We start from the raw sequence: 13,171 nt of genomic DNA, 5'->3' as shown, positions 1-13,171 counted from the left end.
CAAGAAGTGAGGTAAAGCCCTGAAGGGGTGCTAGGGTTTTTTTTGCAAATAGTTCATTTTTGCCAGTATTGATTAAGTTACATGGTTACCCATAAATCGCACCTAAACACTGTGGGACTAATGCAGAGTTCGATGCAGAATGGGAGTATATTACTCTTTAAATTAAAAGCATGAAAAATATGCGCATTTCCGACCAAATGCATAGTCTTACACATGCCAAGATGCGTCTGCATTTGCACCATATGCACCTCGTTTATGATAAGTCGGCATCATCAGCGTGTATTATAATGAGCGCTATAGCAGTTTTAAAACCTACGCCTCTTAACGGACATATATGCATCTTTCTGAAGGTATGCATTTGCATGAACACGACTTTACCGTACGCAACCTGTGCTTGAACCCCCCCTTCCCTCCCTGTCACACCTCTCCTGATGTAGTGGGCTTAGGTGCCAGAATCATGCAAACTGGAGTACATCCCACTTGACATTAGCCCAACAGATTTCAGCCTTGCTAAGCACTGTTGCTGTTATCGCTTTCTCTTGTGACATCACTGTTTTTTCCATTTCTAACCGCAGTAACAGTAGCAGCATTCAGCAACCCTAATATCGCGGTCAAGACAGAGTGTGTAAGAGTTAGAGTGCCAGCACTGAGTCTTATGACCAGGGCCACTGAGAGGGGGGGGGAGGGGCGGGTACTTTTTACCCGGGCCCGACCATGTCAGGGGGCCCAGGCAAGGCCCCCACTGCTGATTTAGCATTTTCCTTTTTTTTTTTTCATTTGTTATTTTGCGATATTTTATTTATTTTTATTTTTTTCTGGGGGTGGGGGGGTTGGGAGGGGGGTTCCGTTGTTGGCGGTAGCTGGACGAAAAAAACAAAACATACTTACGCGATCGCGGCGGCAGTGTCCATCCTCTGCTCTCTTATCCATTCACACTGACTGCCGGGCGTGACGTCATCAAGTCACGCCCGTCAGTCAGTGAGGAGCGCCGGAGCCAGGACCAAGCCAGAAGAAAGAAGAGAAGAAGAGAAAAAGAAATAAGCTGACAAAGGTAAGCAAAGAAATGGAGAGGCAAGGGGAGGAAAGAACAGAAAGGGGCAGTACTATAAAGAAGGGGGAGCGAGGCACAGAGGAAAATAAAAGGGAAAGAGAGGCACAAAGGAAAATAAAAGGGGAAGAGAGGCACAGAGGAAAATAAAAGGGGAAGAGAGGCACAGAGGAAAATACAAGGGGAAGAGAGGCACAGAGGAAAATAAAAGGGGAAGAGAGGCACAGAGGAAAATAAAAGGGGAAGAGAGGCACAGAGGAAAATAAAAGGGGAAGAGAGGCACAGAGGAAAATAAAAGGGGAAGAGAGGCACAGAGGGAAATAAAAGGGGAAGAGAGGCACAGAGGAAAATAAAAGGGGAAGAGAGGCACAGAGGAAAATAATAGGGGGGGAGAGGCACAGAGGAAAATAATAGGGGGAGAGAGGCACAGAGGAAAAAAATAGGGGGAGAGAGGCACAGAGTGAAAAAAGGGGGAGAGAGGCACAGAGGGAAAAAGAAGGGGGGAGAGCAGCATGGAGGGCACAGTGTGAGCATAAGGGGGCACAGTGTAGTTGTGAAGAAGGGGCACAGTAATGTATGTGTGATGGCACAGGGGGCTTGTTGCAATGTAGTGTGTGTGAGGTAGGTGGTGGCTAATTAATGGGTGCTATTTTGTTTGTAGGGTGATGGTGAGGCAATTTAATAGTGGGGACTATTAATTTAAGATGGGGTGGTTTGGGGGCTATTGAATGTTGGGGTGAGTTTGGAGAGAATGAGGTCTATTTATTAAATGTGACTATGAATTATTTAATGGCAGTGATGGTTGCGGGAAATAGGTATTGCTGGGGCTGTTTGTAGGAAGGGAAATAGGTTTATTTATTAAATGTGAATACTATTATTTTAATGTTGGGGCTGTGTCACACACCATTCCCTTAATCAGGTCCCGGCTCTGTGACTTTCCCTTTAAGAACCATGATTCTGCTTGCTTCTCCTTCAGACCTTACTTTCACAGGTGTTCCCAGCTACTGTGATCTGGACCACTCCCTAAACCTTATTGGTCCTGGAGCACTATATTAACCTCCCAAGGTTATAGACTTATTGCCTGATTTTCGTGTTACTCAGTCTACCTTGGTCTAGGCTGAATCTGCTGTGTGCTGGACTTCTACATCTACAACCACCTGGTACTTGTACTTCCACACTGCTTACTGAATATCCTACTGCTGTTACCTGTGTGCTGGACTTCTACATCTACAACCACCATACCTGGTACTTGTAGTTCCACACTGCTTACTGAATCTCCTATGGCTGTTACCTGTGTACTGGACTTCTACATCTGCACACTGAACTGTCTCGTGAGTTGCCTATTACATCTGCACTCATATTGATTGGCTCAACTACCTCTCTGCTTGGCTGCCTGTATTCTTTACTGAACTACAATCAAGTTACCTTGTCATCTGTGGTTCTATGTTTGGCAAGGCTATTATTATTACTCTGCTGATTATTAGTTGCTGGACTGTTATTAAGAATATATTGCCAAGCTAGTAGACCGTTCTGTTATTCAAGTTGTTTGCGTTCAATCTTCATGCTGTTGCTATTGGTTACCAACTGAACTTCTTTCGTGATTTCATTGTATTTTGTGAACTGCCGTGTACCCAGCTTGCTGAGTTGTACATATCTTATACTATTGCTGTTATACTGTCTATCAATATACTATATTGCAATGCTACTAACATCTGTGTTTTGTTCAACCTCCACCATCAACTGCAAATAACATCTAAGTAGTGGCAAAAGGGATCCATAAAATATCCATAGCCGTGACAGGCTGGAGAAAGGCCTAATTATTAATCGTGGGTGCTATTGATTTAACGCCGGGGCTGGCTGTAATTTTCTAAATTTAGCCATTTTTTTTTTTTCCCAAAAAGGTCCTCCAACATTCCAGAATCCGGACAAGCCACAACTAAAGAAAGCAGCAGTCACAGGTGGTGAAAGTGAGAAGAACAAGTAGGAGAGAGCAGCAGAGTGTGTGAATTGTTGTGATTCTAGTAGGGACAATGGCAATTTTTGGTGAGTGTTGTGCCCAATGTAAGGTGCAGGCCAAGACTGAACTCTTTGTGTACACACTGCATTCTTTTTATACAACACTGTGGTGCTGGATGTCTTAAAAGTCAGGAGTGCTGGGACATATGTCACACTCTGGTGAATTCAGGACCTAGTGATTTTGATGTGCTAGCCATGCCCCAATGGTGCATTGCCAGGCCCCCAAATGTATGACCCCACCCCTGAAATTTTTAGGGCTTACTCGACTATGAGGGGGGGCACCATGAATTTGTTGTACCGGGGCCCTGAATTCCTCTTGGCAGCCCTGCTTATGACTCCTGGAGCTGCACTGAGGATCCATTCTAGATCCCACCTCCAGTGCAGAAAAAGAGGCTGGGCACACAGAGCAGGGAGGGACTTGCTGCAGTTAGCAGAGCACATTGTTGTTAGTCATCATGACAACTGGGATTTTTCCAGTCCCAGTTTATATGGTCACTAAACCCATGATCACAATATCAGATAAAAAAGACATGTTGTACATTGAACTCAATGTGAGCAACATTTAGATTATCCTGTTTCAAAATTATGAGGCTACCACTTTACTAGATAGCTCCCAATAATTAAAAATACTAAATCTCCCTTTGAAGAATGGACATGACCACGTCACATTAGGGACATAACCTTGAAGTGTGACCACTAGGCTGCCCCAACCGTAGCAAAACCACCCTTGAATTGCCATGTGCACCAGCTGCACTGCTCACACACAAGTGCAAATACTTGCTCATTATGATGACTTTTCGTAATCAATGTGTACTAATCTGCACATGGGCCAAAATATACTATTTTAATGTGCTTATTTTGTAAAAGTAAATTATTCTGATTTTGTGACCAACTTTGCATCAGCCTATTTGTGAAACATCTAGAGTGCAGAAGCCCAATTCTAGTGGTTCCCAGAAGATACCTTGGAGTGAAGATGGAGAGGAGAAGCGATCACAAGGGCCATAGGCTGGTGAGCAATTTTATTTGGTGGCCAGCGCGGTGGCTCAGTGGTTAGCACTTCTGCCTCACAGCGTTAGGGTCATGAGTTCAATTCCCGACCATGGCCTTATCTGTAAGGAGTTTGTATGTTCTCCCCGTGTTTGCGTGGGTTTTGGGTGCTCCGGTTTTCTCCCACACTCCAAAAACATACTAGTAGGTTAATTGGCTGCTATCAAAATTGACCCTAGTCTCTTTCACTCTCTCTCTCTGTCTGTGTGTGTGTGTGTGTGTGTGTGTGTGTATGCTAGGGAATCTAGACTGTAAGCTCCAATGGGGCAGGGACTGATGTGAATGAGTTCTCTGTACAGCGCTGTGGAATCAGTGGCGCTATATAAATTGATGATGGTTTGGGAGTTGGTGACTGGTTTGTAACATTATGGGGGTAATACACTGGTGTGTAATCATTTTGTGAAGGCAGTCTGGTGTGTAATATTATGCCACTTTCAAAAAATGTGTAAATAATTAGATAAATAGAAATTCTATTATATTCTAAATATAAAATAATTACATACAGTATTGTAAATAAAGAACTATTCTAAGATTATGATAAGTTTTAGTACTCACTGCTTGCATGAAATCCTCTTCATTGAATCCCATGTGAGTCTTTGCAATGTTATAATCAGTCTCGAGACTTGCACCCATAGGGAGAGGTCCATCATTACTTAAAGAATAATTAGCTCCATCTTTCTTGAGCCTTGATTAAAAAAAAATATAAGGTTTAATAGAATAAAAAAAATCAAAGTGATAAGAAATATTGTTAATCGGACAATCTGCTAATAGCTTGTGTCCTCACAAACTGTGGTTTGCTCTGCAACTGCTTTGATGTTAATGCTTTTTAAAGGCATATTAACCTAATTGAAAGGTTCTTATATTACATATATAAAGGAGTTATAAATATTAGAGATGCTCGGGCTCGGTTTTCTGAAAACAGAGCCCATCCGAACTTAGGGGATCCGAGTAAGCTCACGAGCCAGCTCGGTACCTTCACACGTCCTCAATCTGAATCGAGGCAAAACATCATCGTTGCATTGTTGGATCTCGCGGGTTTTGGATTCCATAAGTACCTCCCTCCCCAGGAGATCCAGCGCCATTGCTCACACAGAAACAGGGGTAGCAGTGTTCTAGTCATTTGACAAAATTGACTGTAAATGACTTATTAACCTCAATAACATTAATTTAATGTAGGGAAAAAAGAGGCAAATTATGTGATTTTAGTAAAAAAAAAAAAAATCGGGATCCAAACGAAAACCAAAACACGCGAGGGCGGTTTTGCCAAAACTAAATCCAAAACACAAAGTTAGTCCGGGTCCAAAACCAAAACACAGGGGTCAGGGAACATCTCTAATAAATATATGCATATAGTTATTTATGCAGAAAGACTTCCACTGCTTTCTGTAAGTGAGCGTCTGACTTGGTAATGGGTGAAAATTCCTGCTGCTGGGAAAAGGAGTTTTTCTGTTGGTGATAGAGCTTTTCTTCATTTTGCCTATTGCTTGAGATGAAAATCCAACACAAAGTGTACATTATGGAAACAATAGAATCATCAACGGAAAGCTCAAATTACTTCTACTTTAGTATTATTCACTTCATTAATTTAAAGTTTTCATTTTTTTTCTCCTTAAAAAAACTGCTTAGATTATCCTCAGTTATTGCTTGTATTAATCATGACAGTCAATGGATACCAAGGGTTAAATTTATCAAGCTGTGGATTTGAAAATTAGAGATGTTGCCTATAGCAACCAATCAGATTTCTAGCTGTCATTTTGTAGAATGTACTAAATAAATGATAACTCATACTTCCCTACTTTGGAGATCTCCCGTCCAGGAGGGAAGATCTTCATGCCGCTTCCTGGGTGTGTGGCCACATGCAGGGGCGCACGCAGGATTTTTAGGGAGGGGTTTCCCCCCCCCTCCCCCCACCCAAAAAAAAAAAAGCAAGAGAGCCTGCGTGATTAGCCCCGCCCCTACTCACTTTACCAAGAAACAGGGCAGGATGCTGGAGGTTGTCCTACTCTCCTGGGAGTCCGGGGGAGCTCCCAAAAATTTGGGAGCCTCCCGGAAGTAGGCAACTATGTGATAACTAGAATTTGATTGGCTGCTATAGGCAACATCTCCACTTTATCCAACCCGCAACTTCATAAATTTATCCCCAAGACTCTTTATGAAATATATCATTACACTGCTTTAATTGAGGATAGCAATGTGCTTTTCTGCCAAAGTGCTATTTAGTTTATGTTCCTTGTCTCCTCATACGCTTGATCCCCTCCATTGACCCCTCTCGTGACTGCCGTCTATTTCCCCTCCCTATAGTATGTAAGCTCTTATGAGCAGGGCCATTTCCCTTCTATCTCAATACCATTTCTTCTCCTACGTCACTGTACTTGCTATGCTTGGAGCTACTGAAGTCTTGGTTATACTCGTTTCACTCTGTACCGTTGTACCCTGTTTGGTCTACTGTTTGTACTGTATATTTTACGGCTCTGCAGAAACCCTGTGGCGTGAAAGGTGAAAAATGTTAAACATAAACGTGTTAGAAACTTTTCATTTTTATGTAATATTATGTTAGCCACATATCTGTATTTGTATATTTAAAATTCCTCCTTTCTCCTTTAAGAACTGAAATGATATATATGTTTCTGAACAACAGATTGTCTCATATACAAACAATGCTTGAGATATCAATCGCTGCAGGTATTTTAGATTGGCTGCTACGAACTGGAGCTAACTTCTACCCGGGTTTCTGTTTTTCTACTATGTGTTTCTTTCTCCTTATTATGAGTTCTGCATATTTGCTATATTACATTCTTTCATGTGTCTACTGCCATCTGATGGCTAAAGTCATAACCTGTTTTACTTATTCTTGATGTGTAAAAGCTCATTACCATTGTGAAAATCCTTAGAATAAATCTGGCCAAGTGTGTATGGTCAATTCTCTGTTCTCACTAATTGTTTAAATAAACTTTATTTTTGTATCCAGTTTCCTCATTGTTAATTCTTTGCCATTAAGAGTATACGTACTACAAAGGTATGAGTGTGGGTTTCTGGCACCTGACTGGCTGAAGAGCAAGAGTCATTTTTGCAAGGAAAAAGAGTCTGTGGCCACGCCTAATAGAGGGCACGCTTCCATAAATACCACTTTTCCACCCACGGCAACTCATTTATATAATTCTGCAAAAGTAAAAAATCTTTCTCCACTAGTTTAATTTGCACTTCACTGTTGTACATGTTCTTTATCTCCCCCAGAATTGTTTTTATGATAGAAAATAAAAATAGACAATGTTTTCACATTTACTTTCCTGCACAAATAAATAACAATTTTGAGGCTAGTGCCTTATCTAAACCAAAAGATCTTATAGAATATGGTTTCTATTATGCTAAACATTTTACATTATAATAATTATGCAAACACAACAACATATGTTGGTATGAGTAAAAAGCTTACAATATATAGTCTCCTATAAAGGGTAAAGCAAATGAATGTAGTATGGATGCACTGTTGAGTGGGGGCAGATAATAGAAAACAGGTATGTGAAAATGACACAACTAGGAGCAGAAAATAAAATAAGAAAGCAAATTATGGTTCTTTGGCTGATGTAGTAATGCATCTTAGTCCATTAAAGAAATTAGAATAAGTTTGCTTGGCTAAGGTGGTGATGGAAGTGTCCACAGTTCTATATTATATATTCCAGCGTTTGTCTTGCATTGTCTCTTGCAGTGTCCCATGATCCACTCTGCTCAGTTATGCGAGCCATGGAAACCACACAACTGAGCAGACAAATCACAGACCAGAGCAGCCAGGACAGAGGCAATGAGGGCTGCTAATTGGATGAAATGCAGGCATGTTGTCTCCTTATTGGAAGGAGCTGCAGTGTTAGTAAAGTGATAGGCCAATACAGGGGTTCTGAAATCCAGTCCTCAGGGAGCTCTAACAGTGCATGTTTTCCATATCTTATTGCTGGAGCACAAGTGTATTCATTACTAACGGATACATTTTAAAATATCCAGTTGACACTAATTACATGCAGTGTTAGGGCTGCCCCAGGACTGGATTTGAGAAACACTGGGCTAATAAATCAATCCATTGTTCTTCTCCAACAAAGAGGTATTGCCAGTACAGGATATGGCTGCAAACTTAAAAGTCGTCCATGCATCAAAGTATGGATGGCTATGACTGCAACTTCATCACCAACCAGAACCAATCCAGTCATCAGCTATTATGATTCCAGTAGGTAGCTCAGAGAAATGGATGGCTCTCAACTCATGGCAGGTAGACCAGCTCAGGCTAGCAATTGCTGCCCTGGCAACCTGCCCCTGTTCATACACCTCAAGGACTGTTGGGCTCCTGTAATTTGCTAGTATATAGAAAGTTTCTTTGTGTCCACAATAAATACCATTTTCTGCTGTAGGTGTATAATTGACAAAATACTTACTGGATTAAGGGATGCTTTGTGAAGTCGGGGTCACATGCTCCAGTAATGTAACTTGACCAAGGACACATCTGAAATATAAAACAACAAAAACAATCTTAATGTAGAATATTAACAGCTAAATAATAAATGTAAACATTATGTCTATTTATGTCCAATAGTAAAATTGTAACAGTAATACATTCCATAAGAGAAATTACCCATAAGTGTGGCATCACTGTTGTATATAGTGTCATGTATCATTTTTGCACTGGGGCCTATTAAGATAACATTTTCTATTATTTTCTTGCATTGGTCATTCACATAGAAGGATATATTGTATTTCCTCAGTGTAAATTCTCATACCTCAAAGTGCATATCCATCTTCAGTAGCCTGTCATACAGCACTGGATCCTGCACGGTGTGATAGCCATGTCCTATTCTCTCAGCCTTTAGTAGCTCTACAGCCTTAGGAGAGAAACAGATAACAGACAGACAGTTTTATTAATCAAGCATTTAGCGCAATTTCTTAGTGCTATTATTGAATTATCACTCGCTGTTATACATAGATTCAGGGCCATCTTAACAACATTATGGACCCTGGGCAAAGCAGTGCACTGGGGCCCCTACATATATATAGAGATATAGATGTATAGAGATACAGATACAGATATAGATATATAGAGATAGAGATAGATGTACTTGCTCAGTGACCCTTGAAGGTTTTTTTTTTGCAGGTTTTTTCTTTTGCAGGATTATTTATTCTAATTAAGAGACCTGCCTGTGGGGCCCCTGGGCACCTGCCCATTGTGCCCAATGGAAAAGATGGCCCTGCATAGATTTGGAATTATAGCTTGTGATATTAAAATAGACGTTGTGTGGGGAAAAGTGGTTGGTAATTGGGCTCAGTCTAAATATATGTTTTATAGGTTGTTCTGTTCCATAGGTTCCTGACTGTCACAGGCTGCAGGGATTTTCATATTCTTGTGTTCATTACAATCTTCTCTATAGCTATGAATTAGTCATCATATGTGGGCAGCTGCAGAAATGTGAAAAGCCACAAAAATCATTATTGGAAAGCCAAGGACTCTCCAAGACTTCTATAACATGCATGCAGATTCAAAATATATAAAGGACAAATGCTAATAAGGTTTAAATATTCATATCCATCATTATGTTAGCTGTCGTATCTGTGCTATTCTGCACTTAGTACAATTGTAGTGAGAGTAGAAAAACATCATTAGGAACATGTTCTGAAAGAGATTCTCTCTGGCCCAAATTGTCCATGACACATCCCATAGCCACTGCAATCACAATGACATCACATACGCATGCTTTTATAGTCAAGCCCACAATGACATCACATGTGCTACATGACACATCTCATAGTCACTTCCACAATGGCATCACGTACACATGCTGCATCTCATGGCAACGCCCACAATGACAATAAGTAGCTATGAGGGAGAAGGAGCACTGAGGGGGTACAAAGAATCTGGACCCATGCCTCCCTTGGACACCTAGAGATAGTGGATTATGGTACGGTTGTAGGGGCTCCGGCCCTATCCTGTCCTTTCACAGCCCGATCTGAGCTGGATTGTTGGCAAGAAAAAGCAGGTATCCGGTCCAAAAGCTTCCTATGCAGCCACACACTCCCAGCAGAGGCAGCCTGGGGCTGGGTGGCCAAGAAGTGACCACAAGTATACCCAAGATTTCTCTTGCTGCCCTAATGGCATCACATACATGTGCTAAACGTCACATCTCATAGCCATGACCACAATGACATCACATAGTATAGGAATGAGACAAAGAACAATTCCCACCTCTTTGACTACTGATGGTGGTCCAGCCTCCCCAGCATGCACTGTTCTGTGGATTCCGCATCTAGCTGCCTCCTGTATCAGAACAAAAAAAGAAAAAAGAAGTAAAATGTCGACAGGCAAATACTTGAAAGTGTGTAAGACAGGCGCAGTATATAATGTATACCACTATACATAGCATGCTTTCTGAAGAGTATTACTGAACTGCACTCATGGCAGGTGTACTGCCACCTTCAATATTCATATTAAAACTCATACCAGACATACTATTCATACCTCACATCATGGGGTCTGGTCCATTGTCTATGAAATTTTCCACTACAAATCTAATGTATAAATGTTTTTGCTATCTGACATTTCCACATTCAGCTCTTACTGATATCTACACCTCTGCAGTACAAAGCTGCAACTAAACATTTTAGCGTGGGGCAAGAAGGATATGCGACACCTCCTAAACGCTCAATTCTACCAAATTAATGTCATATTAATTCTTTGGGCCCCCCTTCATATTTGCACCCAGGGCAAATGCACTAGTTATGTGCTGTGCAGCAGCATATTTTCCTGTTTGTAAATGAGTGTTTTCTATTTACAAGTTACAGAAATTACAGACCTCATAAGCCCTGAGATGTCCAGGAAAAGTTTCATTCTTTAAACCCTCGTCTCCAGCCAGATCAATGGCCACAACAGTGTCATTATGGTACTTCTTACAGAGTTCGACAATCTCAGGTGACCATTCTGTTGTAAACATAAATTAATGTAATTTAATTCTGAAAATATCTCTTTATATGTAAAAACATACATTGCAGTGAGAAATTATTTATTTTGTGTGATGGGTGTGATGGGTAAAACTATAACTTTGTCCACCTATATGCAGAATTATCAATGTTAAATGTATCCCTGTAGGCGAGATCTGGTCACACTGTCTTGTTGTAAAGGCTGGCACTAGACACCCTGGCACAGTATATTTTGTTACATGGGCTGGAACTAGGCAGTACAAGTACCGTTATGATACTTGACAAGTAAACTTATCCATGCAACTTCATTAATAGATTTTGCAAAGTGAAAACAGGCCCTTTCACCATCAAAAACAAACCCATTTGATAAATATACCCCTAAATGTTTTTGCCAAGATCAAAATGTGAGGGGTTAATAAAATGTACAAATTAATGGCATCTAAAATACTATGGGGATGATGCAGAGTTGAACATACGCACGATTGTTTAGAGTAAAATACACAAATTTATACTGCGCAATATAACGTGTATGTCTGTGCAGATTTGGTTGCATCTCTCAGTTGCACCCCCTTATGCTTTTAGAGGTGGACTGAAGGAAATAAAGTCTGATCACAATAAGGGCGTGTTCACATAATTATGACTGAGGCAGACTGGCTCGGAGATACACCTGTTAGTAGCCATATCACTTGCGGATACACAAATATACACTGATGGCTGATTGTGGATTGACCTCTGAAGCTGGTAGTGTTTTCTTCATTGGTCGTGTCTGCATTACGTGATTTTGTGATCAGATTATATAAAGTTTTCCTACTGTCATTTGTATATGAGAAGGAACCCACTGTATTACTTGCTATTAAAACAATCTTGTGATTATGACCTATCTGGGAGTATGTGCATAAGATGTACGCCTGATATAAATTTGCCACAAATGCTTATGGTACAGAACTGGACACATCTTGAGTAATGGGCATAAATACAACATTTTGACACTCGTCTTTTCAGAACTTCTTTTGGATACATGGCTTGTCCAACTTGGCGTTAGCCCCTATGACCCTAAATTCAGAATAGAAGCCTATAGCACTTTCAGCCTAAACATGCTTAACTTGATAAATTAACCTGTATGGAAAACGGGAGAAGTCTGATGATAGAAAGGGTGGATTCATAAAGCAGAATAAAACTACTGACAGAGAAATGGTGCTTACCAGGCATATGCCGCAAGCAGCATAGTATTGACTTGACCTTGATGTTGAAATCTCTTTCTCCTTCTTTCAACCCTTGGTTTACAAGCTCAACTACTTCATCTGGAGTGAGATCACCTCTGTGCCAACAAATTCACTATGTTAGTAATTCACTTTCTAAATAATACAGTAAAAAAGTAAAGGCTCATCTCTGAACCACAAACTTGTGGATGTGCACTGCTTCTTTATATATGCAAGTTTATCTACTTGTCTGTTTAATACATTTCAAGGAGCACTTCCACTCTACGGCCCTTGGAATTGCCCCAGGAAAATAACTTTTGTACAAAAATAAAACTGGAAAGTGCAAATGGTGACTCATTAAGTATAGGATGAGACTTGTTTTTTGCCTTCTCAGAGGCCTCTAATAGAAAATAAATATTTTTGCATGTGAGTGCATTCAGAAGCATAATCCATACTCAGCAAGGAACACTCCTGGTCCACCCAGCTCCTCCCATCAGACAGTGCAAATCTCCATGTAATGTTGGGTCTGGTTGGGGAGAAGCAGGCCTAGGAGGTGAACAGTGCCTATCTCCTTTTCAAACAGAGCCCCAACATTCCAGGATCCAACCAAGCAGCAACTGAGATTAAGACACAATTAGCAACAGAATGTAGTCAAAGCTGCTAGATCAAGTAGAAAAGAGCAGCACAATTTGACAACTATCCCAATTCTGATGGGGTAGTCCCAATTTTGGGACTTTTTTCTGGTGGTTTTGCTTAAACTGCTGGATTATTAATGGAATATGTATGGTAAAGTGGCAAGGACTGATGTGAAAGAATAATATAAATATTCTTTGTAAAGCTGTTGATATGTAGGTACTATATAAATAGCGTAATAAATAGATAAGTAATAAAGATGCCCTAACCCCTGACA

At 40.7% G+C, this 13,171-nt stretch overlaps 1 protein-coding gene across 5 annotated transcripts in view; it reads right to left on the bottom strand.

Annotated features, from left to right (window-relative positions):
* LOC142094358 (adenosine deaminase-like) overlaps positions 1 to 13,171 on the bottom strand; it is a 46,171-nt gene that overhangs the window by 1,682 nt on the left and 31,318 nt on the right. For all 5 annotated transcript variants that reach the window (XM_075176399.1, XM_075176398.1, XM_075176400.1 and 2 more), the window contains 6 exons: positions 12,265 to 12,380; positions 10,939 to 11,063; positions 10,332 to 10,403; positions 8,875 to 8,976; positions 8,533 to 8,600; positions 4,667 to 4,796 (listed from right to left, as the gene is read on the bottom strand). In XM_075176399.1, the coding sequence (XP_075032500.1) occupies positions 4,667 to 4,796; positions 8,533 to 8,600; positions 8,875 to 8,976; positions 10,332 to 10,403; positions 10,939 to 11,063; positions 12,265 to 12,380 (613 nt within the window). The remainder of the gene's footprint in view (positions 1 to 4,666; positions 4,797 to 8,532; positions 8,601 to 8,874; positions 8,977 to 10,331; positions 10,404 to 10,938; positions 11,064 to 12,264; positions 12,381 to 13,171) is intronic.

The sequence above is a fragment of the Mixophyes fleayi genome, chromosome 6, assembly GCF_038048845.1.
Source record: "Mixophyes fleayi isolate aMixFle1 chromosome 6, aMixFle1.hap1, whole genome shotgun sequence".
Classification (NCBI taxonomy): domain Eukaryota; kingdom Metazoa; phylum Chordata; class Amphibia; order Anura; family Limnodynastidae; genus Mixophyes; species Mixophyes fleayi.
Note: the sequence above shows the minus strand (reverse complement) of the source record. Positions and strands in the feature narration are given on the sequence as shown.